The 27,154-nt window shown below is 43.5% G+C and overlaps 1 protein-coding gene across 1 annotated transcript in view; it reads right to left on the bottom strand.

The window, feature by feature from the left end:
* Positions 1-26,438, bottom strand: part of LOC120038999 (inactive heparanase-2-like) — a gene marked incomplete at its 5' end in the record, with an annotated part of 39,857 nt that extends 13,419 nt beyond the window's left edge. The window contains 5 exons of the mRNA XM_038984527.1: positions 2,074-2,220; positions 6,390-6,535; positions 20,732-20,846; positions 22,204-22,310; positions 26,345-26,438. Coding sequence (XP_038840455.1) covers positions 2,074-2,220; positions 6,390-6,535; positions 20,732-20,846; positions 22,204-22,310; positions 26,345-26,438 — 609 coding nt within the window. The remainder of the gene's footprint in view (positions 1-2,073; positions 2,221-6,389; positions 6,536-20,731; positions 20,847-22,203; positions 22,311-26,344) is intronic.
* Between the last annotated feature and the right edge of the window lie 716 nt (positions 26,439-27,154).

Here is a 27,154-nt window from a genome sequence, read left to right as displayed (position 1 = left end):
TTGTGCCTTCTTCACTACGCTGTCTGTGTGGGTGGACCATTTCAGTTTGTCCGTGATGTGTACGCCGAGGAACTTAAAACTTTCCACCTTCTCCACTACTGTGCACCGTTGATGTGGATAGGGGGGTGCTCCCTCTGCTGTTTCCTGAAGTCCACGATCATTTCCTTTGTTTTGTTGACGTTGAGTGTGAGGTTATTTTCCTGACACCACACTCCGAGGGCCCTCAACTCCTCCCTATAGACCGTCTCATCGTTTTTGGTAATCAATCCATTCCACTGTAGTGTTGTCTGCAAACTTGATGATTGAGTTGGAGGCGTGCATGGCCACGCAGTCATGGTTGAACAGGGAGTAGAGGAGAGGGCTGAGAACGCACCCTTGCGGGGCCCTGGTGTTGAGGATCAGCGGGGTGGAGATGTTGTTTCCTACCCTCACCACCTGGGGGTGTCCCGTCAGAAAGTCCAGGACCCAGTTGCACAGGGCGGGGTCAAAACCCAGGGTCTCGAGCTTAATGACGAGTTTGGAGGGTACTATGGTGTTAAATGCTGAGCTGTAGTCAATGAACAGCATTCTTACTTACGTAATCCTCTTGTCCAGATGGGATAGGGCAGTGTGCAGTGTGATTGCAATTGCGTCGTCTGTGGACCTATTGGGGCAGTAAGCAAATTAGAGTAGAGTCTCTCAAAGCACTTCTTGATGACGGAAGTGAGTGCTACAGGGCGATAGTCGTTTAGCTCAGTTACCTTAGCTTTCTTGGGAACAGGAACAATGGTGGCCCTCTTGAAGCATGTGGGAACAGCAGACTGGGATAGGGATTGATTGAATATGTCCGTAAACACACCAGCCAACTGGTCTGCGAATGCTCTGAGGACGCTGCTATGGATGCCGTCTGGGCCGGCAGCCTTGCGAGGGTTAACACGTTTAAATGTTTTACTCACGTTGGCTGCGGTGAAAGAGAGCCCGCAGGTTTTGGTGGCGGGCCGTATCGGTGGCACTGTATTTTCCTCAAAGCGAGCAAAGAAGTTGTTTAGTTTGTCTGGGAGCAAGACATTGGGGTCTGCGATGGGATTGGTTTTCTTTTTGTAGTCTGTGATTGACTGTAGACCCTGCCACATACCTCTTGTGTCTGAGCCGTTGAATTGCGACTCTACTTTGTCTCTATACTGACGCTTAGCTTGTTTGATTGCCTTGCGGAGGGAATAGCTACACTGTTTGTATTCGGTCATGTTTTCGGTCACCTTTGCCCTGATTAAAAGCAGTGGTTCGGCTTTCAGTTTTGCTGAATGCTGCCATCAATCCACGGTTTTTGGTTTGGGAATGTGCCAATGCACAGAACATTCAACACACTCTTGAACAGCTAACTCCACACTCTCACGGCACAGGCTGAGCACCTGAGACATGAAACGAACTACCCCATCTCACAGTCGGCTCAATAGGCAATTAGTCTGGAGATGCTGCTGGTAGTGTGTTGGCGAGATGCTGGACAAAAGATTGACATGCCTAGTTAAATAAAGGTTCAATAAAATGTTTTTTTTTAAATGCATGAGCAAAAAATACTCATAATGACTTTACACAGAGTAGGCTACTGAAACAGACAGTGATGTGGCACTCTGTGGTGAGGCTGGGGCAGGCTGCAATGCATGCAGGAGGAAGCAGAGGAGACAGAGGTCAGTACTGTAGTTCCCAAACTTGGGGTTGGGGCATGACATTACAATTACAATCTTTGTAGATGGACTGAGGTGAATGAAGCTACAGCAGCCAAGGTGATAATGGCTGGGGTCTTTTTAGCTTGTTTTTGCTGTTCTCCAAATAGCATTTTAAAGAGTTTTGTATTGAATAGAAATGCAGTAAATGAGCTTAATTTCTATAGACAAATTCCCTGGGGGAAACACCTAAATATTGTCCGTAGCTACACATGATCCCTGAGACAGCGAGAGATATAGAGATAAATATATAGAAATGGAAGGAGAGAGGAGGAGAGAAAGAGAGAGTGAGTAAGGAGAAAGGAGTGAGAGAGAGAGAAAGAGAGAGAGTGCGTATGTGTGAGTGTGTATCAGACCCCTGCTATGCACTGACCTGGCGTGTAGTCCGTCTGTCCCGTAGGGCTGCAGCAGGTACTGATGGACAGTCTTGTTACGTAAGGTTCCCGCCAGCTTGATTTTCTTCCTCGACCGATGCAGGTTGATGATATAGATCGTTATGGACCCTCTCACGTAGTTATGACTGGAAGGCAGAGATGATATAGATCGTTATGGACCCTCTCACGTAGTTATGACTGGAAGGCAGAGATGATATAGATCGTTATGGACCCTCTCACGTAGTTATGACTGGAAGCCAGAGATGATATAGATCGGTATGGACCCTCTCACGTAGTTATGACTGAAAGGCAGAGATGATATAGATCGTTATGGACCCTCTCACGTAGTTATGACTGAAAGGCAGAGATGATATAGATCGTTATGGACCCTCTCACGTAGTTATGACTGGAAGGCAGAGATGATATAGATCGTTATGGACCCTCTCACGTAGTTATGACTGAAAGGCAGAGATGATATAGATCGTTATGGACCCTCTCACGTAGTTATGACTGGAAGGCAGAGATGATATAGATCGTTATGGACCCTCTCACGTAGTTATGACTGAAAGGCAGAGATGATATAGATCGTTATGGACCCTCTCACGTAGTTATGACTGGAAGGCAGAGATGATATAGATCGTTATGGACCCTCTCACGTAGTTATGACTGAAAGGCAGAGATGATATAGATCGTTATGGACCCTCTCACGTAGTTATGACTGGAAGGCAGAGATGATATAGATCATTATGGACCCTCTCACATAGTTATGACTGAAAGGCAGAGAAGATATAGATCGTTATGGACCCTCTCATGTAGTTATGACTGGAAGGCAGAGCAGAGAAGCATTCTAAATTAAAAAGCAAGTAAAGGTAAACACAAATATTTGTTTTAATGGTCTTCTTGTTCTTCTTCTAATTGCATGAATCAGTCACAAAACACCAAGCATCACCCCCCACTGCAGAGACTACCTTGTGTTGCTTTCTCACTCCCCTTTTCCCACTATGTCAATCTAGATCTGTAAGGTGCTCTATGGTGTCTTCCTCTGCCAAGCACAATAGAAACGTCAATAACTGATCAGGAGAAGAGACATGTTAAAAACAGAGTAAAGCCTCTTCCGGACAATTTAATAACAGGATCAAAACAATCTCGTGAAACCAAAATCAAAACCAAGCATTCCATAAACTCACTGTAATATATTATTTATCTTTATAAGATTTATAAGAATCCTAAACCTATCATTTATGTTTAGTTTATGAATCCAGATAAAACTGTATTTTGTGTTATTCTTCCATTGCCCTCTGAGCCCTTTTTCTAGATGTTTACAGTACATTTCATAATACTGTGGTATATGCCCAGATTGAAGGGATCTAATATGTTTTTATATGCTCAAGACCTAAGACCTGTAGTCTCTACTCACATCACATTAGGGATCAATTGGAGGGTGTGAAAGTGTGGGACTGACCTCCTAGAATTACACAGACAACACTGCATGTGTTGAGAGTGCTGGGGAGAGGATTTAGGGAATATTGGCCAAAGATAAGAAAAACATGATAACATGTAATAAACTGCATAATGTGAAGGCTGGATCAACACAACTGGAGTGGTACCATATGTTTCAGGGTGTGTGTGTGTGCACCATAGGTTTCAGAGGACCACATTGTTAAGGGTCAGGGTTGGGCTTTGTCAGATCGGTCGATTAGCGATCCTTCTCTGATTAGCAATCTCTCCATCTCTCTCGCTCTCCATCTCTCACGGCTTCAGGTTTTTGTTCATTCTCTGTTTCTACACCTCATCATACAACAAGGGAATGCTGAGCAGACCCACAGAGAGCCGATTCAAGTGACTTGAGAAATGCAAACATAGACACATGGACAGAGAACAGATTAGAATCAGGGTTGGTCACGTCTGTAAACAGAAAGCAACGTCTGTCTGTCTTTGTGTCAGACAGTGTAATCGGTCAGCCCTGGAGTATTTCTTCTGCTCAACTATTGAAGCCTTATGCCAAACATTGCTCAGGGCTGGGATGTATCAGACAGAAAGAGATGGAGTGTTAGATACCGATAGATTAGACGAAGAGATGGAGAGAGGGATAAAGACTGTCCAGGATTTCAAAACGATGAGGTTCTGAGGCATTAGAAGCAGGAACATAAACAACCTTTCACGTTGTTTGATGCTGGAGCATTGGTTTAGAGTGAAACAGACCATGCTAACCACTAAATGTCTGGAAAGCTAAAAACTGCTAACTGGCTAGAAGAACACAATACCCAAAAGAGTACTGAAACCGCTAACTGGCTAACTGGCTAGAAGAATACAATACCCTTGATAGCAAAAGCGTACTGAAACTGCTAACTGGTTAAAAGAGGATGAATGTTGAGATCCAGATACTGTATAAGTGCCGTGCCAGGGGCTAAAGACTCCCATCATAAAAGGCGTCCTATCCTTCCAGGTGCCAGATGGAAAGCATTGGATGACAACTATTTCAAATCTCTGCAGATCTGTCAACAGGCCACACCATGGGTAACAGATCAGATGTGAGGTGTGTCTGTATCAGTAGATCCCGAGTCCCTAGAGTGTATCATTACGCTACTGCTCTCTACACCACACCTGCAGCTGAGAGTGAATAGAACAGACACATCCAATGGCCTTGACCTGAGGATAAAGATCAAAGAACATGTTCACCAGCAAAGATGGAAGACTGATAAACGCTTATAGGTGTTTATTGTATATTCAATAAAAATAGAGAACATAGTTATTACATATAGATAATGTAGTGTGCGGAGCCAGGTGAACAGATGTAACTGAGCAGTGTGTGTATAGGTGGGACGGAGGGAAGTAAGTCTAGCCTGGTGCTGAAAGCTCTGCTGCTGACCTGTTACACATCACATACGGCTGGGTTTAATGATAACCTTAAACAGGGGTCGGTGCTGCTCTTTATCTATTCTGGGACAGACGTACCTATTGTACCTACATCTCCCCTCACACTCCCCCAAAACCCCCCCAACCAATCCGAGCTGAGATAAAGGACTGTTGCCGCCTCTTTGACGAAGAGAAGAGTCCCTCACACACCTGATAAGTGATACCTGTTAAGTTGTATGGCCTGACCGCTCTGAAAGACTGAGTAGTCTGGATGAAGGTTATTTATGAGCTGACCAGGCACAATTGTGGCAGGCTGGGTAATTAATGTGATTTATCATGGCTAGAGTGGCTTATTAATGGGCTATAGTGCAGGAGAGACTAGACACAGTGACTAGACACCATGCCTCAGGTGTCTGTGAATCTATTAAGAATGTAACACCAAGGTAAGGAAAATGGGACAAGCCATAGAAGTCTGAGCTTTGAGTGCTTTTTAGCCACCAAACTAATCTTTGTCCTTAGGCCAAAATTGTACTTACAAAATTGTACTTGTGGAATCTGGTACAATTTGGCTGTAATTTTTACTTGTGGAAGCTGGTACAATGTATGGCTGTGTTTTTACTTGTGGAAGCTGGTACAGTGTATGGCTGTGTTTTTACTTGTGGAGGCTGGTACAGTGTATGGCTGTGTTTTTACTTGTGGAAGCTGGTACAGTGTATGGCTGTAATTTTACTTGTGGAAGCTGGTACAATGTATGGCTGTGTTTTTACTTGTGGAAGCTGGTACAATGTATGGCTGTGTTTTTACTTGTGGAAGCTGGTACAGTATATGGCTGTGTTTTTACTTGTGGAAGCTGGTACAATGTATGGCTGTGTTTTTACTTGTGGAAGCTGGTACAATGTATGGCTGTGTTTTTACTTGTGGAAGCTGGTACAGTGTATGGCTGTGTTTTTACTTGTGGAAGCTGGTACAATGTATGGCTGTGTTTTTACTTGTGGAGGCTGGTACAGTGTATGGCTGTGTTTTTACTTGTGGAAGCTGGTACAGTGTATGGCTGTGTTTTTACTTGTGGAAGCTGGTACAGTGTATGGCTGTAATTTTTACCTGTGGCAGCTGGTACAGTGTATGGCTGTGTTTTTACTTGTGGAAGCTGGTACAGTGTATGGCTGTGTTTTTACTTGTGGAAGCTGGTACAATGTATGGCTGTGGTTTTTACTTGTGGAAGCTGGTACAGGGCTGCAGCACTTACTTGTGGAAGCTGGTACAATGTATGGCTGTGGTTTTTACTTGTGGAAGCTGGTACAGGGCTGCAGCACTTACTTGTGGAAGCTGGTACAATGTATGGCTGTGGTTTTTACTTGTGGAAGCTGGTACAGGGCTGCAGCACTTACTTGTGGAAGCTGGTACAATGTATGGCTGTGGTTTTTACTTGTGGAAGCTGGTACAGGGCTGCAGCACTTACTTGTGGAAGCTGGTACAATGGGCGTAAATGCGTAGTTTGTCTCGGATGACCCTCCCTGGCCGTGGTTTCCTCTGTAAGCCTGCTACCCGCACCGCCAACACCCTGGGGCCCACCAGACGCTTGAACACCAGTGAGAACCAATAGTCCTGGAACACACACACACACACACACACACACACACACACACACACACACACACACACACACACACACACACACACACACACACACACACACACACACACACACACACACACACACACACACACACACACACACCTGTTACACAGTGCAAAGCCAAACACAGCATGCACAACCAGATCGCAAATTGAGCATGAGCTACCATAGTAATGTTCCCTGTTCCATTGTGTTCCACTGAGGCAATTGACATGTCAACAACTACATAAGGTCAAGCTAACTAGTGTCAATGTCCACGCCCCCACTGAAATGTAATGAGCATAATACAAATCCCCATAAACATCTGTCAGTTTAAGCTAGAGATATCTGTTTTTTGCCTTGGATGCGTCTCAATCCACCGCATCCACCATGTCGCACTTCCGCATCTGAGGTGAAAGGTGACAGAGCTAGAGAGGTGTTTGTCAGACCAGGAGACATCTGAGGTGAAAGGTGACAGAGCTAGAGAGGTGTTTGTCAGACCAGGAGACATCTGAGGTGAAAGGTGACAGAGCTAGAGAGGTGTTTGTCAGACCAGGAGACATCTGAGGTGAAAGGTGACAGAGCTAGAGAGGTGTTTGTCAGACCAGGAGACATCTGAGGTGAAAGGTGACAGTTAGAGAGGTGTTTGTCAGACCAGGAGACATCTGAGGTGAAAGGTGACAGAGCTAGAGAGGTGTTTGTCAGACCTTCTCACAAAATCGTCTGTAGCACCCGAATGGTTTGGCCTACAAACAATTATGACCCTCTACGCGAACATGTCAGTTGAGTTGCTCTAGGACTCCCACAGGCCTCACAAGACTCATCAGAAGGTCCCCTGGTACCATTTTAATTAATGTATATATGGAGACTGTTTAGTGCCAAAAATAAGGGGTGTAAAAAAAAAAAAAATTTCCTGATCTTTCTTATATCTCTCAGATAGAGGACAGATACTTCAGAACAAACTTCCTTTTGATATTTTGGGAATGTTTTTTCATGTAGTGAATCTGTTATTCGATGGGTTTGTATGGCCTAATAGCAATAAGGCCTCCAAAACATTGTCTTCAACATTTTGTTTCGGGGGGATACTTCCAGGAGTCTTAAAATTCAAAATCAAATAGCTAAATGATCCTTGGTATGACATTCTTAAACAACTCCACATAGCTTAGTAGAACCGGCTTAGCCAGGTCTTAGACTGTAAGGGGCTAAATGAGAGCATCCTGGAGATGGAGATCTGGTTGTACTGTACATGTAGTATGTCAGAACAGGCGGTTGCAGAGGTGGCAAAACACTCCCCTGTATCTAACAGTTGTACACAACAGAAACACAATATAAGATACCACAGAGAATGTGTTGAGAGAATCAACTGAATGCTGAGCCCTCAGTGTTTACAAGTGTCCAGTTCAACGCAAATCCAAAATGATAACAGTATTCACCTCAATTAAAAGCAGTAGAAGAAGACGTGGGGAAAGCAGAGGCTGTACTGGTGCCTAGTTACAGTGATGCCCAGACCAGGGTTAGAAGCTGGATACCGATGCTTCAGTCTTTATTGAAAGAGACAATATAATATATACTATTGGATCCCACAGTGAGGAGCTATTACTAGTCTTTGTTATGTTTATTTAGCTGCAGGATCGATGTGAACGTCAAATAAAATGAAAGTCAAAAATGTAACTGTTGTGGGAAATATGCCTGGGAAAAAACCTGGTTGAAATACTGAAATGAAAAATACAATAGAATACCACACTGCCCTCTCAGCAAAGACATGGGAGCCTTGGACATGTATTCACACGTCAACCCCCTGGCAGAGCAGAGCACGCAACTTTACAGTGGTCTCAGCACCTCTCCTTTTTCTCCACTCTTCTACCTTTCTCTCCTCTGTTATGCCCCTGTCTTCTCTCCTCTCCTCTGTTATGCCCCTGTCTTCTCTCCTCTCCTCTGTTATGCCCCGGTCTCCTCTCCTCTCCTCTGTTATGCCCCTGTCGTCTCTCCTCTCCTCTGTTATGCCCCTGTCTCCTCTCCTCTCCTCTCCTCTGTTATGCCCCTGTCTTCTCTCCTCTCCTCTGTTATGCCCCTGTCTCCTCTCCTCTCCTCTCCTCTGTTATGCCCCTGTCTTCTCTCCTCTCCTCTGTTATGCCCCTGTCTCCTCTCCTCTCCTCTGTTATGCCCCTGTCTTCTCTCCTCTCCTCTGTTATGCCCCTGTCTTCTCTCCTCTCCTCTGTTATGCCCCTGTCTTCTCTCCTCTCCTCTGTTATGCCCCTGTCTTCTCTCCTCTCCTCTGTTATGCCCCTGTCTTCTCTCCTCTCCTCTGTTATGCCCCTGTCTTCTCTCCTCTCCTCTGTTATGCCCCTGTCTCCTCTCCTCTCCTCTCCTCTGTTATGCCCCTGTCTTCTCTCCTCTCCTCTGTTATGCCCCTGTCTCCTCTCCTCTCCTCTGTTATGCCCCTGTCTTCTCTCCTCTCCTCTGTTATGCCCCGGTCTCCTCTCCTCTCCTCTGTTATGCCGCTGTCTTCTCTCCTCTCCTCTGTTATGCCCCTCTCTTCTCTCCTCTCCTCTGTTATGCCCCTCTCTTCTCTCCTCTCCTCTGTTATGCCCCTGTCTTCTCATCCTCTCCTCTGTTATGCCCCTGTCTTCTCTCCTCTCCTCTGTTATGCCCCTATCTTCTCTTCTCTCCTCTCCTCTGTTATGCCCCTGTCTTCTCATCCTCTCCTCTGTTATGCCCCTGTCTTCTCATCCTCTCCTCTGTTATGCCCCTGTCTTCTCATCCTCTCCTCTGTTATGCCCCTGTCGTCTCTCCTCTCCTCTGTTATGCCCCTCTCTTCCCTCCTCTCCTCTGTTATGCCCCTCTCTTCCCTCCTCTGTTATGCCCATGTCTTCTCTCCTCTCCTCTGTTATGCCCCTGTCTTCTCTCCTCTCCTCTGTTATGCCCCTGTCTTCTCTCCTCTCCTCTGTTATGCCCCTGTCTTCTCTCCTCTCCTCTGTATGCCCCTCTCTTCTCTCCTCTCCTCTGTTATGCCCCTGTCTTCTCATCCTCTCCTCTGTTATGCCCCTGTCTTCTCTCCTCTCCTCTGTTATGCCCCTATCTTCTCTTCTCTCCTCTCCTCTGTTATGCCCCTGTCTTCTCATCCTCTCCTCTGTTATGCCCCTGTCTTCTCATCCTCTCCTCTGTTATGCCCCTGTCTTCTCATCCTCTCCTCTGTTATGCCCGTCTTCTCATCCTCTCCTCTGTTATGCCCCTGTCTTCTCATCCTCTCCTCTGTTATGCCCCTGTCTTCTCATCCTCTCCTCTGTTATGCCCCTGTCTTGTCATCCTCTCCTCTGTTATGCCCCTGTCTTCTCATCCTCTCCTCTGTTATGCCCCTGTCGCCTCTTCTCTCCTCTGTTATGCCCCTGTCTTCTCTCCTCTCCTCTGTTATGCCCCTGTCTTCTCATCCTCTCCTCTGTTATGCCCCTCTCTTCCCTCCTCTCCTCTGTTATGCCCCTGTCTTCTCATCCTCTCCTCTGTTATGCCTCTCTCTTCCCTCCTCTCCTCTGTTATGCCCCTGTCGTCTCTCCTCTCCTCTGTTATGCCCCTCTCTTCCCTCCTCTCCTCTGTTATGCCCCTGTCTTCTCTGCTCTCCTCTGTTATGCCCCTGTCGTCTCTGCTCTCCTCTGTTATGCCACTGTCTTCTGTCCTCTCCTGTCCTCTGTTATTCCCCTGTCTTCTCTGCTCTCCTCTGTTATGCCCCTGTCTTCTCTGCTCTCTCCCCTGTCATGCCCCTCTCCTCTTTCCCCAGACTCAACACCTCACCAGAGGTTCTGAACAACATGTGTGTGTCAGGAAGTTTCCATGCAATCCTGCATATGGCAACATTTAAGGGCTTATTTTTTTCCATCAGGCCAAGCTTTAATTTAATTTGCTGCTCCGTTATTGGGAGAGCCCAGAGTACTGTAAGAGTACAGAACCGAAGTGTACAATTTGGGCTATAGACAGGCCTATAGACAGGCCTACAGACAGGCCTACAGACAGGGCTATAGACAGGCCTACAGACAGGCCTATAGACAGGCCTATAGACAGGCCGATAGACAGGCCTATAGACAGGCCTATAGACAGGCCTACAGACAGGCCTACAGACAGGCCTACAGACAGGCCTATAGACAGGCCTATAGACAGGGGCAGCTGGGAACAGAGCACACACTATTATGAAGAGATCTGTAGATTTAGGACTGTGTGTAGACTGTGATTCTTTGGGTGAGAGCCTTGGAGTATAGACTGTGGTTCTTGGGGTGAGAGCCTTGGAGTATAGACTGTGGTTCTTGGGGTGAGAGCCTTGGAGTATAGACTGTGGTTCTTGGTATGAGAGCCTTGGAGTATAGACTGTGGTTCTTGGAGTGAGAGCCTTGGAGTATAGACTGTGGTTCTTGGGGTGAGAGCCTTGGAGTATAGACTGTGGTTCTTGGAGTGAGAGCCTTGGAGTATAGACTGTGGTTCTTGGAGTGAGAGCCTTGGAGTATAGACTGTGGTTCTTGGAGTGAGAGCCTTGGAGTATAGACTGTGGTTCTTGGGGTGAGAGCCTTGGGGTATAGACTGTGGTTCTTGGGGTGAGAGCCTTGGAGTATAGACTGTGGTTCTTGGGGTGAGAGCCTTGGAGTATAGACTGTGGTTCTTGGCGTGAGCGCCTTGGAGAGTAGACTGTAATTACGAGTACCCCTCTCTAGCCAGCTGGAAAGAGAGATAATATCAAACACTGGGGAAACTATTTTATTCTCCTTTTACACTGTGTCTATCTGTAAAGAAGCCTGGTATTCTACATTAGAGCCTCGTGTTCTATGGGTCTATCAGTCTATATAGATTGGCCTGGTTTCCAAGAGACATAACCCATGGGGTCAGTTAAACTTCCTGACCTCCACAGATGTCTGTCTCGGTGTGATCAGTCAGAACTGTGATTAACGAGCAGGTTCAACCAGGCTATTCTGTGTATCTGATTTACTAACAGAGAGAGATGGAGATGTCAATGAGAAGTCTACGGGCTGTGCCCAGTTATACATCTGGAGAGCAGGGAGAGAATACACCCAGGGATGGAGAGTGGATAGTCCACCCTGAGAATGTGGTATAGTCTGAAGAGATCAGTTTATAAGTACCCAGCTAGAACATAACGTTCTGAGAACCATGTTTCTTAGAGCTTGGTGAGAGCGTGGTTGTCCTGTGGTTATTTTTCATACTACCTTCCCACAACGTCCTGGGAATGGTGCAGTACAGTTGCTTGGCTTTGGAACATTTTCAGCATATTTAAGGAACTTGACGAAAAAAAAGTTATTTTCTTCGTATTTCATTACTTTTAACAGAACGTTTCCTTAAAGTTCACACGTGGTTAAATGTTCTTAAAATACTAATTTGGTAATGTTCGAGGAACGTTCTCCAACTGGTTTGACATTGGGAATGTTCTCAGAAAACACTAAGAAACAATGTACTTCAGAGTAACTTTTCCTTCAGGTTTCGTCCTGGTTCTATTTAAAGTCATGTTCTCAAATTGTTCAGAGAAAGTAAGAAAACTTTCCTTAAAAAAAGCAGAGGAAAAATGTTGTAACATTCAGAGAACATTCTAAGAATATTATTTAAAAACATATACATTCCATTCTCAGCATCAACAGAACTCTCTCTATCCTCTGTCTTGTTAAGTGTGTCCAGGTGTGTCAGCCGCGCCCACTAATTGGCCACACCTGATCTGAATGAGTACTTTTTTCGTTTGAAATGGGGTCTGTTTGAATAAAAGAAAAAGAACAGCTTTGTATGCGTAAAAAAAAACATGCCATGCTAACTCCATCCTGGGGGCGCGCAGTGGACTAAATCCACGTATAGTGAATAGAAAATGATAGGTTCAAATCGCACTGATGCTGTCTATCCACATTATCTGCAGTGAGCACAGATCGGCTTACTGTGACAATGTCAGCCGCTGTGGAGAATACCCTCTCGCTAGGGACAGAGGACATGAGGGTATATTAACACGTTGGTCTTCCACCATGTAAGTGGATCAGCATCCAGGGGAATACAGTCCACTTCCCTCTATGAGGTCACCTCCTCCTCTACGACCTTGATCTTTGACTTGGAACAACTCGCCAAAAAGCTCAGCCATGGCAGTCTTCTTTTCTGGAGGAGAACCCCTGCCGTCTGCCGTCTCTGGAGAGGGGTTGGCTCCTGTGGTATCTGTGGCTTGACCCTGCAGAATTAAATTAGATAAATGAAGTGGCTTTAAAGTGTCTTTAAAAATATGATTTATTGTTAGAAATATATATCAGACACTATGACAATTACAATTATTACTTTATAATTAATTGTTAAATCACAAATTAATAAAATAATAAATGTCACATTAACAAATAAATACAATACCTGTTGTATATTGGTCACAATCTCTGCTGTGTGTTCATTGTAGACTCTCAGACGAGCAGCAACATCCAGGTGCAGCAGGGACTTGAACCGGGGATCCAAAGCTGTGCTCTTGTGTAAGAAGTCTTGGACACCAGGGTCAGCATACTAGGCTCCAGGTTAACTCTGATAGCAGTCTTGACATCCCTTACTGCGGGTTCATCTTCATCAGATGCCACCATTGATTTCAGGATCATTGTTTTCATAGGCAGGACCATGGAAACTGATGGAATGCTCTCAGTGCAGATCAGTGTTGTGACTGTTTTGAGAGGTTTGCACACATCGATAACTTCCTCTGCTAGTCTTATGTCATTTTCAGACAAAGTCACAATATGTTTGACATTCTTCCTCACAGCTTGATCAGTCAGTGTAGAATACAATACAACTTTCTGCTCAAGGTATCTCTCAACCATGTCATGGCTTGAATTCCATCTAGTAGGGACATCTTGTATCAGTTTGTGGTTTGGCAGCTCCAGCATCTCCTGTTTTGTCTTGAAAACATGTGCAGCAGTTGTGCTTTTATAAAAGGATACCACCTTCCTGATCTTTGCTAGGAGGCGAGAGACTGGATTGACTGACATTGCTTTTTGAGATGCAGATTAATAACGTGAGCAAAGCATCCTCTCTGTGGCCCCAATCCAGCTAGTGCCAATGCATTTACAATATTTCTAGTGTTTATACTTGCGTACTATTGTTTGTACAGATGAACGTGGCATTTGGAAATTGCTCCCAAGGATGAACCAGACTTGTGGAGGTCCACAATTTTTTTCCAGAGATCTTGGCTGATTTCTTTTGATTTTACCATGATGTCAAGCAAAGAGGCACTGAGTTTGAAGGTAGGCCTTGAAATACATCCACAGGTACACCTCAGCAGGTAGCCTAGTGGTTAGAGTGTTGGGCCAGTAACCGAAAGGTTGCTAGACCAAATCCCTGAGCTGACAAGGTAAAAATCTGTCATTCTGCCCCCTGAACAAGGCAGTTAACCCACTGTTCCTAGGCTGTCATTGTAATTAAGAACTTGTTCTTAACGGACTTGCCTTGTTAAATAAAGATTAAATAAAAAAAATTGACAAAATGTATGTCAATTAGCCTATTAGAAGCTTCTAAAGACATTACAGAATTTTCGGGAATTTTCCAAGCTGTTTAAAGGCACAGTCAACTTAATGTATGGAAACTTCTGACCTACTGGAATTGTGATACAGTGAATTAGAAGTAAAATAATCTGTCTGTAAACAATTGCTGGATAAATTTATTGTCATGCACATAGTAGTCCTAACCAACTTGCCCAAACTATAGTTTATTAACAAGAAATGTGTGGAGTGGTTGAAAAACGAGCTTTAATGACTCCAACCTAAGTGTATGTGAACTTCCGACTTCAACTGTGTGTGTATATATATACATATATATTTTTTTTTCTTATTTTTTCCCCTAGCTATAATATATGATTCATGTATTGTTCGGTTCGCAGTGCGTACCGAACCGTGCACTGTGGACCCTGTACCGAACGGTTCAATATGAATACACGTACCGTTTCACCCCTAGTTAGAATGCTTCTAATTAGGAGAGGGGTTAACAATGTGCAGTCCGTTTTAATTAGGGGCGGGTATACAAGCAATCTGGAACACACTGCACCACCCATCGCACCTTCACAAAAAACATGGCTAAAGTGTAAATGTGCACTGTCCCTGTAAAAATAAAAATAAATTCAAATAAACTCAAACTTAAACCTGCAGTAAATAGTAACACACAGCAACATAACCATTTAATCAACCAGAAAACACGAGCAGTATCTTTTCAACAGCCCTCTGTGTCTTTAAATGCTGGAATCAGAGAGAGAGAGAGAGAGAGAGAGAGAGATGACAGGATCTCGTAGAGGAATGAAAAAGAAAGAAGAGAAAAAGGAGGGTGAGAGCGATAGAATAATGAAAAGAGAGGCATACCAGGACCTATAAACAGGGAGAAAAGAGAAGGAGAGCAGAGGGAGGCCCGTATCAGTTTAACAGACAAACCACCCAGGAAGCAGGTTAATATACTAAGCTGAGGTCACATCCCAAACATTTTCAGATGTGCTGGGCCAAAAACACGTTTTACATTTCCTGCAGGGTGAACAGGGTGATCAAATTAAGATCCTACATCCTACAAAGATATAAACGCATGAAACAATTTCAAAGATTTCACTGAGGTAGAGTTCATATAAGGAAATCAGTCAATTTACATGAATTCATTAGGCCCTAATCTATAGATTTCAATTGACTGGGCAGGGCTGCAGCCATGGATGGGCGTTGGAGGGCATAGGCCCACCTACTTGGCAGCCAGGCCCACCCACTGGGGAGCCAGGCCCAGCCAATCAGAATGAGTTTTTGCCCACAAAAGGGCTTTTTTACAGACAGAAATACTCCTCAGGTTCATCAGCTGTCCAGCTGGCTGGTCTCAGACGATCCCGCAGGTGAAGAAGCCGAATGTGGAGGTCCTGGGCTGATGTGGTTACACGTGGTCTGTGGTTGTGAGGCCGGTTGGACGTACTGCCAAATTCTCTAAATCAACGTTGGAGGCAGCTTATGGTAGAGAAATTAACATTAAATTCTCTGGCAACAACTCTGGAGGACATTCCTGCAGTCAGCATGCCAATTGCACGCTCCCTCAAAACTTAAGATATCTGTGGCATTGTGTTGTGTGACAAAACTACACATTTTAAAGTGGCTTTTTATTGTCCCCAGCACAAGGTGCACCTGTGTAATGATCATGCTGTTTAATCAGCTTCTTGCCACACCTGTCTGGTGGATGGATTATCTTGGCGAAGGAGACATGCTCACTAACAGGGATGTAAACAAATTTGTGCCCAAAATCTGAGAGAAATAAGCTTTTTGTGAGTACGGAACATTTCTGGGATATTTTATTTCAGCTCATGAAACTTGGGACCAACACTTTACATGTTGCTTTAATTTTTTGGATCAGTGTATATCAGAGTTCTGTAAATGATTATTTTCTGTCTAGTGCCTGGACCATTTAGAAATGCTCATCTCTGTGATATATATCAGAAACAATAGACTGTTCATTTATTTTACTAGGTAAGTCAGTTAACTTCTTATGGCTGGGGGCAGTATTGAGTAGCTTGGATGAATAAGGTGCCCAGAGTAAACTACCTGCTACTCAGGCCCAGAAGTTAAGATATGCATATCATTAATAGATTTGGATAGAAAACACTCTGAAGTTTCTAAAACTGTTTGAATGATGTCACACCTGTCTGTCATCAGATGACACTCATAGAACTTCATGTTACACAATACATGTATGTTTTGTTCGGTAAAGTTCATATTTATATCCAAAAATCTCAGTTTACATAGGCACGTTATGTTCAGTAGTTCCAAAACATCCGGTGATTTTGCAGAGAGCCACATCAATTTACAGGAATACTCATTATAAATGTTGATGAAAATACAAGTGTTATGCATGGAATTTTAGGTCCACTTCTCCTTAATGCAACCGCTGTGTCAGATTTCAAAAACACTTTACAAAAAAAGCACACCATGCAATAATCTGAGTACAGCGCTCAGAGACCAACACAACCCAAACAGATATCCGCCATGTTGTGTGGTCAACAGATGTACAGTAACCTTTCAGTTACTAGTCCAACGCACTAACCACTAGGCTACCTGCCGCCTCACTGCTCACGCTGTCTACCCTGAGCAGTCACAAAAAACTGTCTGTTCTCACCTTCACAGCGGGAAATAGACTTCCCAAGGACACCTGCAACAATGGGAGCACACTCTGTAAATGTTATTAACAGTACATTCGGAAAGAATTCATACACCTTGACTTTTTCCACATTTTGTTACGTTCCAGCCTTATTCTCAAATTGATTAAATGTTTTTTTTTTGTCATCAATCTATACACAATACCCCATAATGACAAAGCAAAAACTTTTAGCAAATTTATTAGAAATAAAAACGGAAAATATCACATTTACATAAGTATTCAGACCCTTTACTCAGTACTTTGTTGAAGCACCTTTGGCAGCAATTACAGCCATGAGTCTTCTTGGGTATGACGCTACAAACTTGGCACACCTGTATTTTGGGAGTTTCTCCAATTCTTCTCTGCAGATCCTCTCAAGCTCTGTCAGGTTGGATGGGGAGTGTTGCTGCACAGCTATTTTCAGGTCTCACCAGAGATTGGGTTCAATTCCAGGCTCTGGCTGGGCCACTCAAGGACATTCAAAGACTTGTCCCGAAGCCACTCCTGCGTTGTCTTGGCTGTGTGCTTAGGGTTGTTGTCTTGTTGGAAGGTAAACCTTCGCCCCAGTCTGACGAACTGAGTACTCTGGAGCAGGTTTTCATCAAGGATCTCTGCTCCGTTCATCATGCTTCACCATAGGGATGGTGCCAGGTTTCCTAAAGACGTGACGATTGGCGTTCAGGCCAAAGAGTTCAATCTTGGTTTCATCAGACCAGAGAATCTTGTTTCTCATGGCCTGAGAGTCTTTAGGTGCCTTTTGGCAAAGTCCAACCTGGCTGTCATGTGCCTTGTACTGAGGAGTGGCTTCCTTCTGGCCACTCTACCATAAAGGCCTGATTGGTGGAATGCTGCAGAGATGGTTGTCCTTCTGGAAGGTTCTCCCATCTCCACAGAGGAACTCTAGAGCTCTGTCAGAGTTACCATCGGGTTCTTGGTCACCTCCCAGACCAAGGGCCTTCTCCCCCGATTGCTCAGTTTGGCCAGGTGGCCAGCTCTAGGAAGAGTCTTCCAAAACCTTCCATTTATGATGGAGGCCACTGTGTTCTTGGGGACCTTCAATGCTGCTGAAATGTTTTTGTACCCTTCCCCAGATCTTTGCGTCGACACAATCCTGTCTCGGAGTTCTACAGACAATTCCTTTGACCTCATGGCTTGATTTTTGCTCTGACATGCACTGTCAACTGTGGGACCTTTTATAGACAGGTGTGTGCCTTTCCAAATCATATCCAATCAATTGAATTTACCCCAGGTGAACTCCAAACAAGTTGTAGAAACATCTCAAGGATGATCAATGGAAACAGGATGCACCTGAGCTCAATTTTGAGTCTCATAGCAAAGGGTCTGAATACTTATGTAAATAAATTATTTCAAAATGTTTATAAATTTGCTAAAAAAAAATCAAAAAAACTTTTTGGGCTTTGTTATGTTATTGTGTGTAGATTGCTGAGGATTATTATATATATTTTTTAATAAGGCTGTAATGTAACAAAACGTGGAAAAAGTCAAAGGAGTCTGAATACTTTCCAAAGGCACTGTATGTAGAGTATATCATTCCAAACAATATGTTTTAAAATGAGCAAAATCAGAAAGCGTCATTTAGAGATATTCATATTTCTATGTTTTAATGTTGAATAAATTAATGTTAAGAAAAAAATTCAGGATGAAGACATACACACTATAAGTAGTATAATGACGCCAAGATGTTGTCTGTATCATGTACAGTTCATAGTTCATAGGGTCTTACAGGAGGCACGTAAAAATCTAAAAAGGGGCTAAAATTGCCACTTTCATCATGATTTAAAAAAAAAAATGGTTTGTGATACAAATGTAAAAAGTATGTCAATCACCTTTCTTCCCATTTAAGTTTGTATGTGACAATTGCCAGAACAATCTGAGATACCAAAAATATTTTCCATTGTGATTGTGATCATAGCCTGGGGGGAGCATCCTTCACAGACAATGTACAGAGAACAGAGCGGTATGGAAAATAATTGGCTGCTTCCTGATTGTTTTCTAATGTCCATCAAGCAGGTAGCTCTGTGATATTGCAGCTGGAGGATACATGAAGACTAGAACCAGAAGGAGCTGTAGAGAGATACATTCATGGAACGGTGTCATTGACTTGTAGGATGGGTTGGTATCTGAGTATCTGAGCATTGAATCGTTAGTGTGGTTGGTACTGTTGTCTAGCTTTAGAATTAACTAAGGTAAGGTAGAAGCAGAATAAGGGTTTAAAAACACTTTTTAAAGTGTATAATTCATTGTAAAATTGTGTTGAAAGCCACTTCCAAGACCTCCCAATGGCAGGTCTACACAGTAAATGTTTCATGCTTTGCACCAGGTACAGACACCAGTAATGGTCCCAGGTTGAAAAAAATCGGAATTATTCTTAATGATATATTATTTATATCCTCTAGCTTTGGAGCATTGAATAGAGACGTCTCCCTAATGAACACCACCCATCCCTGCAGCAGCTAAATATAGTAAGATGTTCTCCACATCTTCTTTAGGCATCCACCAGTTGTTGATAAATCATTTTTATGAACTTGGCGCCGCAGTACCATTGTATCACTGACTCTGTTTGGATCAAAGAGTCTTGGATGTCTCAATCTCTGGCAAAACCCGTCAAAAAGTAAACACTCCTTCTGTCCTGGTTCTGGTGACCCACAGGGTGTGCAGGCTTTTTTTCCAACCCAGCACTAAACCCCTTATTCAACTAATCAACTTGTCATCTAACCAATGATTAGTTGTGCATAAAGCTTTCCCTGAGCATAGTCTGTACCCCTGATCCCGCGTGGTACAATCCCAACCGCAGAAGGCAGTGGTGAGAGCCAGGACTGGACTATGCCTTTGCAGACAGTGCTGGAGGGGGGACGGGGGGACGGGGGGGGGGGGGGGGGACGGGAGCAGCCTTTTGTGTATCTACAGCTCAGGTTGTGCAGATCTGTCACCAGCCCAGCGCTGCACACAGAGGGGCACACATTTTGTGATGGGGGGAAGGGGAGAGTCGTGACACCATCCTAGAAAGAACGCTGGAGAAAGAACGCTGGAGAAAGAACACTGGAGAAAGAACGCTGGAGAAAGAACACTGGAGAAAGAACACTGGAGAAAGAACGCTGGAGAAAGAACACTGGAGAAAGAACGCTGGAGAAAGAACGCTGGAGAAAGAACACTGGAGAAAGAACACTGGAGAAAGAACGCTGGAGAAAGAACGCTGGAGAAAGAACGCTGGAGAAAGAACGCTGGAGAAAGAACACTGGAGAAAGAACACTGGAGAAAGAACGCTGGAGAAAGAACGCTGGAGAAAGAACGCTGGAGAAAGAACGCTGGAGAAAGAACGCTGGAGAAAGAACGCTGGAGAAAGAACGCTGGAGAAAGAACGCTGGAGAAAGAACACTGGAGAAAGAACGCTGGAGAAAGAACACTGGAGAAAGAACACTGGAGAAAGAACGCTGGAGAAAGAACACTGGAGAAAGAACGCTGGAGAAAGAACGCTGGAGAAAGAACGCTGGAGAAAGAACACTGGAGAAAGAACGCTGGAGAAAGAACGCTGGAGAAAGAACACTGGAGAAAGAACGCTGGAGAAAGAACACTGGAGAAAGAACGCTGGAGAAAGAACACTGGAGAAAGAACGCTGGAGAAAGAACGCTGGAGAAAGAACACTGGAGAAAGAACGCTGGAGAAAGAACACTAGAGAAAGAACGCTGGAGAAAGAACACTGGAGAAAGAACGCTGGAGAAAGAACACTGGAGAAAGAACACTGGAGAAAGAACACTGGAGAAAGAACACTGGAGAAAGAACACTGGAGAAAGAACACTGGAGAAAGAACACTGGAGAAAGAACGCTGGAGAAAGAACGCAAGGTGCTACAGAGGACTGAGATGAGCCTACAGTAGCTACCCAAAGCCACACTGAAGACCGGACTAAGAGTAGCTAACCAGAGTGGCAATACCTCTAATGGACTTTCCCTTGCTATACTGTGAGAATATAAAGGAATGATTTGTCCGGCGCTGCTTGACGATGATAAGGAGAGCAGAGTGTGAGACTAACCGGCAGTGGGTTGAAGTGCTGGTCTACGAGGTGTGTGTATCCATAGTCGAAGAACGAGTGTCTCAGGACCACGTCAATCCCCTGCATCGCTGCCATACCCAGAGTGTTCATCCACCTGAAACACACACACACAAACACACACACACACCCCAGTGGCGGTCAGTGGTGTTTATGATGAGGGAGGACAATTTAAATTTTTACATGAGCATTGTCTTATTTCTATTACAGCATGTTGGATGACTGTCATTCATATTCCATTCACCCAGTTCAATGTAACATTGATAGGTTTAGGCTACTACGATACTCAAATTTTCTCTATACTCATGAGGTTGCTACAACCTAGCCTATGAATGAAAGTTTACAAAGTAACCGGAATGAATACACCTCTGATCACGCGAAAACACAGTTCACGTTCATAGCAGCCACGTTGTATTCCTTGTTGCATCTATGCACTCTCTTCCTCTCACCTTTTACCTTCGCTTTTGGACTTCAATGAACAACACATCAGCTGTATGTGACCAGGCCAAAAAAATACTTTACAAGCCAAACCATGTCATAACCGCTTCACACAACCTACATCATTGTCTCCATATTAGCTAAAGTAATGTCCTAGTCAACATAGCTAATAGAACTAGTGCGTTAGTAAACCCGCTACAATCATGCAGTAATGTTACAGTGTATAGTCAGTAAACAGTTACACCGGCGGGCCCCGGTGGCAATAAATTAATAAAACCAAAAGCTTGACTTGGAAGAGTTCCAGTGTTGTGTTGGGTAGTCATAGCCAGCTTGCTAACATTGCATCCTTCTGTTTGAGCCGGGTGTTTCAGTAACTAAACTAGCCAGCCGCATTTGCTAGCTAAGTAAGTGAAACTGAAAGTGAAAAAAAGTATGAAATCTCTCTCTCTCTCCCCTCCATACTTTGAAGAAATGTATTTGTTGAAAACTGTTCAACTATTGTCTTTCTCTCTTTTTGAGTCAACTACTCACCACATTTTATACTCTGCAGTGCTAGCTAGCTGTAGCTTATGCTTTCAGTACTTGATTCATTCTCTGATCCTTTGATTGGGTGGACAACATGTCAGTTCATGCTGCAAGAGGTCTGATAGGTTGGAGAACATCCTCCGGAAGTTGTCATAATTACTATGTAAGTCTATGGAAGGGGGTGAGAATCAAGAGCCTCCTAGGTTTTGTATTGAAGTCAATGTACCAAGAGGACGGACACTAGCTGTCCTCCAGCTACACCAAAACAGCGTGTTTTAATCAAATATTTGGTGACGTGAATATATTTAGAATAGTTTTATCTAAAAATTATGACTTTTTCAATGTTTTACAATGTTTATTTTTGCCTCCACTGACATACACACAAACACACAAACACACAAAAGTGAGAATAATGCCTGAGTGTGGTGATACTTTGATTGATGTATAGGTTTTTTGATTGATTCATTTATAGATAGATTGATTGTACTTACAGAAAGCCAGCAGCGTAGGTATCAGAGAGGTTGTTGGTTCCTCCAGCCCACGCCGGACCCACTCCACCCAACCACACCTTCTTACCAGGAGCATGGCTATTCACTACCTGAGAGACACAGAGAAAGTGAGAAAGAGAGTGTGAGAGCGAGAGAGGGGGACAGAGGAAAGAGAGGGGGACAAAGAAAGAGGGGAAAGAGAGCGAGAGAGGGGGAGAGGGAGAAAAGAGAGAGAGAGAGAGAGATGGGGAGAAAGGGGGAAACACAACAGCAAAACAGGAATGAGATCAAAGAAAGAGAGAGAAAAAAGGTGGAATGAGAATCTCCTTTGTTCAATGACAGCAACATGAGGTTAGAACATTTCATTTAGTAAAAAAAAGAAGATGAATAGAACTTCTGTACGGAGCTGAACTGGACAGTCGATCTCATCCAACTAGTCCAATCCTGCTGGCCCGGAACCAGATACAGCAGCTAACCCTGGTAAATGGATATCTGTCCCGAGGACCTGTTCTCTCTGCTCTAAACAGCTTCCAGAAAATCTCTCTCTGTTCTAGCATGTCTGCAAACCATTACTACTGGCAGCAAATGGACACACACGCACACACACACAAGCACGTACACCACAAGCATGCTCACACACGTTTACATACATGGTCGCACACATATAGCATATGCATACTCCATATAACATACACATACTCCATATAACATTTACATAGTCCATATAACATTTACATAGTCCATATAACATATACATAGTCCATATAACATATACATACGCTATATAACATATACATAGTCTATATAACATATACATAGTCCATATAACATATACATAGTCCATATAACATATACATAGTCCATATAACATATACATAGTCCATATAACATATACATATACATACTCCATATTACATATACTGTACATACTCTATATAACATATACATACATACACTACATACTCCATATAACATATACATAATCTATATAACATATACATACATACACTACATACTCCATATAACATATACATAATCTATATAACATATGAATACGCCATATAACATATACATCATCTATATAACATATAAATACTCTATATAACATATACATACATACACTACATACTCCATATAACATATACATAATCTATATAACATATAAATACTATATATACCATATACATACATACACTACATACTCCATATAACATATACATAATCTATATAACATATAAGTACTCTATATAACATAGACATACTCTATATAACATAGACATACTCTATATAACATGTATTTATATACATACTCCATATAACATATACATACTCCATATAATGTATACATACTCTATATAACATATACATACTCTATATGACATATACATACTCTATATGACATATACATACTCTATATAACATATACATACTCCATTTAACATATACATACTCTACATAACATATACTATAACATACATTCTAGTGTGTTTCTATTTTGCGTGTTTTTTTATTTGATCTGACCGAGTGTTTATTCAGTACTCTTCCTTATTCTATTCTGGATTATCTATTTCATTCACCTTTGATGCACGTACTGTCACGTTCTGACCTTAGTTCCTTTTTATGTCTTTATTTTAGTTTGGTCAGGGCGTGAGTTGGGGTGGGCATTCTATGTTGTTTTTCTATGTTTTGTTCTGTAGGTCATTTTCTATGTGTTTGGCCTAGTATGGTTCTCAATCAGAGGCAGGTGTCAGTCGTTGTCTCTGATTGGGAGCCATATTTAGGTAGCCTGTTTTTCATTGTGTTTTGTGGGTGATTGTTTCCTGTTATGTGTTTGCACCTTTCGGGAGTGTTTCGATTTTCGTTTGTATCATTCACTTTGTTATTTTGTATTTTTTTAGTGTTCAGTTTTAATAAATTAAAATGGACACTTACCACGCTGCACATTGGTCCGATCCTTCTTACTCCTCGTCAGACGAAGAGGAGAATCGTTACACGTACGCACACACTCACACACAATAGGGCGGCACACATAATTATTTGATTGTTTTAATGGGCTTTGGGGGGTCCTTCCCTCTCTTTTACAATGGAGAAGAGTTGGGTATTTTCTACCAGCTCAGAGACTGTGACTAGATCTTCTCAGGGCTAGGCCCCTTTTTTTCTCCACTTCCTGTCTGAATGACGTGCCCAAAGTAAACTGCCTGTAGCTCAGGCCCTGAAGCCAGGATATGCATATAATTGGTACCATTGGAAAGAAAACACTTTGAAGTTTGCAGAAATGTTAAAATAATGTAGGAGAATATAACACAATAAATATGGTAGGAGAAAATCCAAAGAAAAAACAACCAGATTTTTTGGGTTTGTTGAGAGACCATCCTCTTAGAAATGCAAGAGAAAGGTCATATTGAAAATGTGCTCCCTGGATGCAATTCCTATGGCTTCCACAGGGTGTCATCAGTCTATGTTCAAGGTTTCAGGCTTGTAACTTCAAAAACGAATAAGAAATATCAGTTTTAGTAGAGGGGCACTGTCTTGGAAATTCGTGTGAAGACATTGCGCACCAGCCAAAACCGGTTTCCAATTGAACATACTTCTTTCCAAAATAAATATTATAGTCTGATTACATTTAAGGGTATCTGAGGAGTAAATAGAAATGTTATTTAACTTGTTAAAACAAAGTTTAGGGGTAGATTTTCGGATTCCTTTCTCTGCAAGTTGAACGAGTGGATTACTCAAATCGATGGCGCCAACTAAACAGACTTTTTGGGATATAAAGAAGGATTTTATCTAACAAAACAACACTACATGTTATAGCTGGGACCGTTTGGATGACAAATCAGAGGAAGATTTTCAAAAAGTAAGTGAATATTTAATCGTTGTATGTGACTGTATGAAACCTGTGCCGTTGGACACCTAGCCCCGCTGGCGGGACACCTAGCCCTAAGAGGTTTTAATTAATTGTGAGCACAACCGTCCCACCCTACAGAGACAGACAGACAGCACGGCCGATCCACCCTACAGACAGACAGACAGACAGACAGACAGACAGACAGACAGACAGACAGACAGACAGACAGACAGCACAGACAGACCCACCCTACAGAGACAGACAGCACAGACAGACCCACCCTACAGAGACAGACAGCACAGACAGTCCCACCCTACAGAGACAGACAGCACAGACAGCACGGCCGTCCCACCCTACAGAGACAGACAGCACAGACAGCACGGCCGTCCCACCCTACAGAGACAGACAGCACAGACAGCACGGCCGTCCCACCCTACAGAGACAGACAGCACAGACAGCACGGCCGTCCCACCCTACAGAGACAGACAGCACAGACAGCACGACCGTCCCACCCTACAGACACAGACAGCACAGACAGCACGACCGTCCCACCCTACAGACACAGACAGACAGACAGACAGCACAGACAGCACGGCCGTCCCACCCTACAGAGACAGACAGCACAGACAGCACGACCGTCCCACCCTACAGAGACAGACAGCACAGACAGCACGGCCGTCCCACCCTACAGAGACAGACAGCACAGACAGCACGGCCGTCCCACCCTACAGAGACAGACAGCACAGACAGCACGGCCGTCCCACCCTACAGAGACAGACAGCACAGACAGACCCACCCTACAGAGACAGACAGCACAGACAGACCCACCCTACAGAGACAGACAGCACAGACAGTCCCACCCTACAGAGACAGACAGCACAGACAGCACGGCCGTCCCACCCTACAGAGACAGACAGCACAGACAGCACGGCCGTCCCACCCTACAGAGACAGACAGCACAGACAGCACGGCCGTCCCACCCTACAGACACAGACAGCACAGACAGCACGACCGTCCCACCCTACAGACACAGACAGACAGACAGACAGACAGGTTCTTATGGCCTTTTTCTTCTCTCTGAGGGAAGTTACTGCTCTAAAACTGACAGTTGAGACCCATAGAACTGTGTCCTTACAGAGGTAAGGCCTATGGAGGGAGGTAGCAGGCAACAGGGGAGCAGGGGAGAAGCAGGGCAGGTGATCGGCAGAAGCACGTGTAACAGAGGTGATTTGTTGAACCACTCTTACATGATGAGTGACATTGCCTGAGACCTTATTTCAACCCTTGCCTTTTTCTCACCTTGAGTACTTTAGTGATCTGTTCGGTCAGGGTGTCCAGCAGGCGAGTCTTCAGAAAGTCCTCTACTTTGGTCACTCTGCTATCCATGTAGTAACTACAGACACAACAAAAACAAACACATGCAGAATGCAGGTGACTTCTGATAAATGCGCAGGGCGTCTTTTGTGACATCATGGTTAGGTTGTATACATGATATTTTTTTCATCTGATGCTAAATGCCCTCACTACATTACTACACTTTGCACATTAAACAGAGTTTGCACTTATCAGAAAGTATATTCAACTCATTCTCACAATTCTCACAATTATTTAATATTAACATTTAACATTTACTATGTTGGTAAGCTATGTAGATAGTTATTCCCACAAATTATATATACTTTTTGAATGATTCCTAAGATAATTTATAACGCGCTCCAGCTGAATTCAAAATGTTTTGCATGGTCTGCGTCTCAATCCACCACATCTGCCAATGGCAGCCTTCAGATGTGGCCAGACTGTGTTTGTCAGACCCTTAGACATCCTGAAAATCAGGCTTCTCACAAAATGTCTGAAGCCTCACAAGCCTCATCTGAAGGTAGCCCTGTACCAGTTTTAAAAAACAAATGGAAGTATATGGAAGTAGTTTAGTGGAAATAAAAAAGGGTTAAATTTGGTAAATAAATAATATAATAATGTCCTGATCTTTCTTCTATCTCTCAGATAGAGGACAGACACTTTAAAACAAACTTCCTTTTGATGTATGTTTTGACTATGTGTTTTTCCATGAATGAATCTGTTATTCAATGTGTTTCTATGGGCTAATAGCAA

The sequence above is a fragment of the Salvelinus namaycush genome, unplaced genomic scaffold (genome assembly GCF_016432855.1).
Source record: "Salvelinus namaycush isolate Seneca unplaced genomic scaffold, SaNama_1.0 Scaffold247, whole genome shotgun sequence".
Classification (NCBI taxonomy): Eukaryota; Metazoa; Chordata; class Actinopteri; order Salmoniformes; family Salmonidae; genus Salvelinus; species Salvelinus namaycush.
Note: the sequence above shows the minus strand (reverse complement) of the source record. Positions and strands in the feature narration are given on the sequence as shown.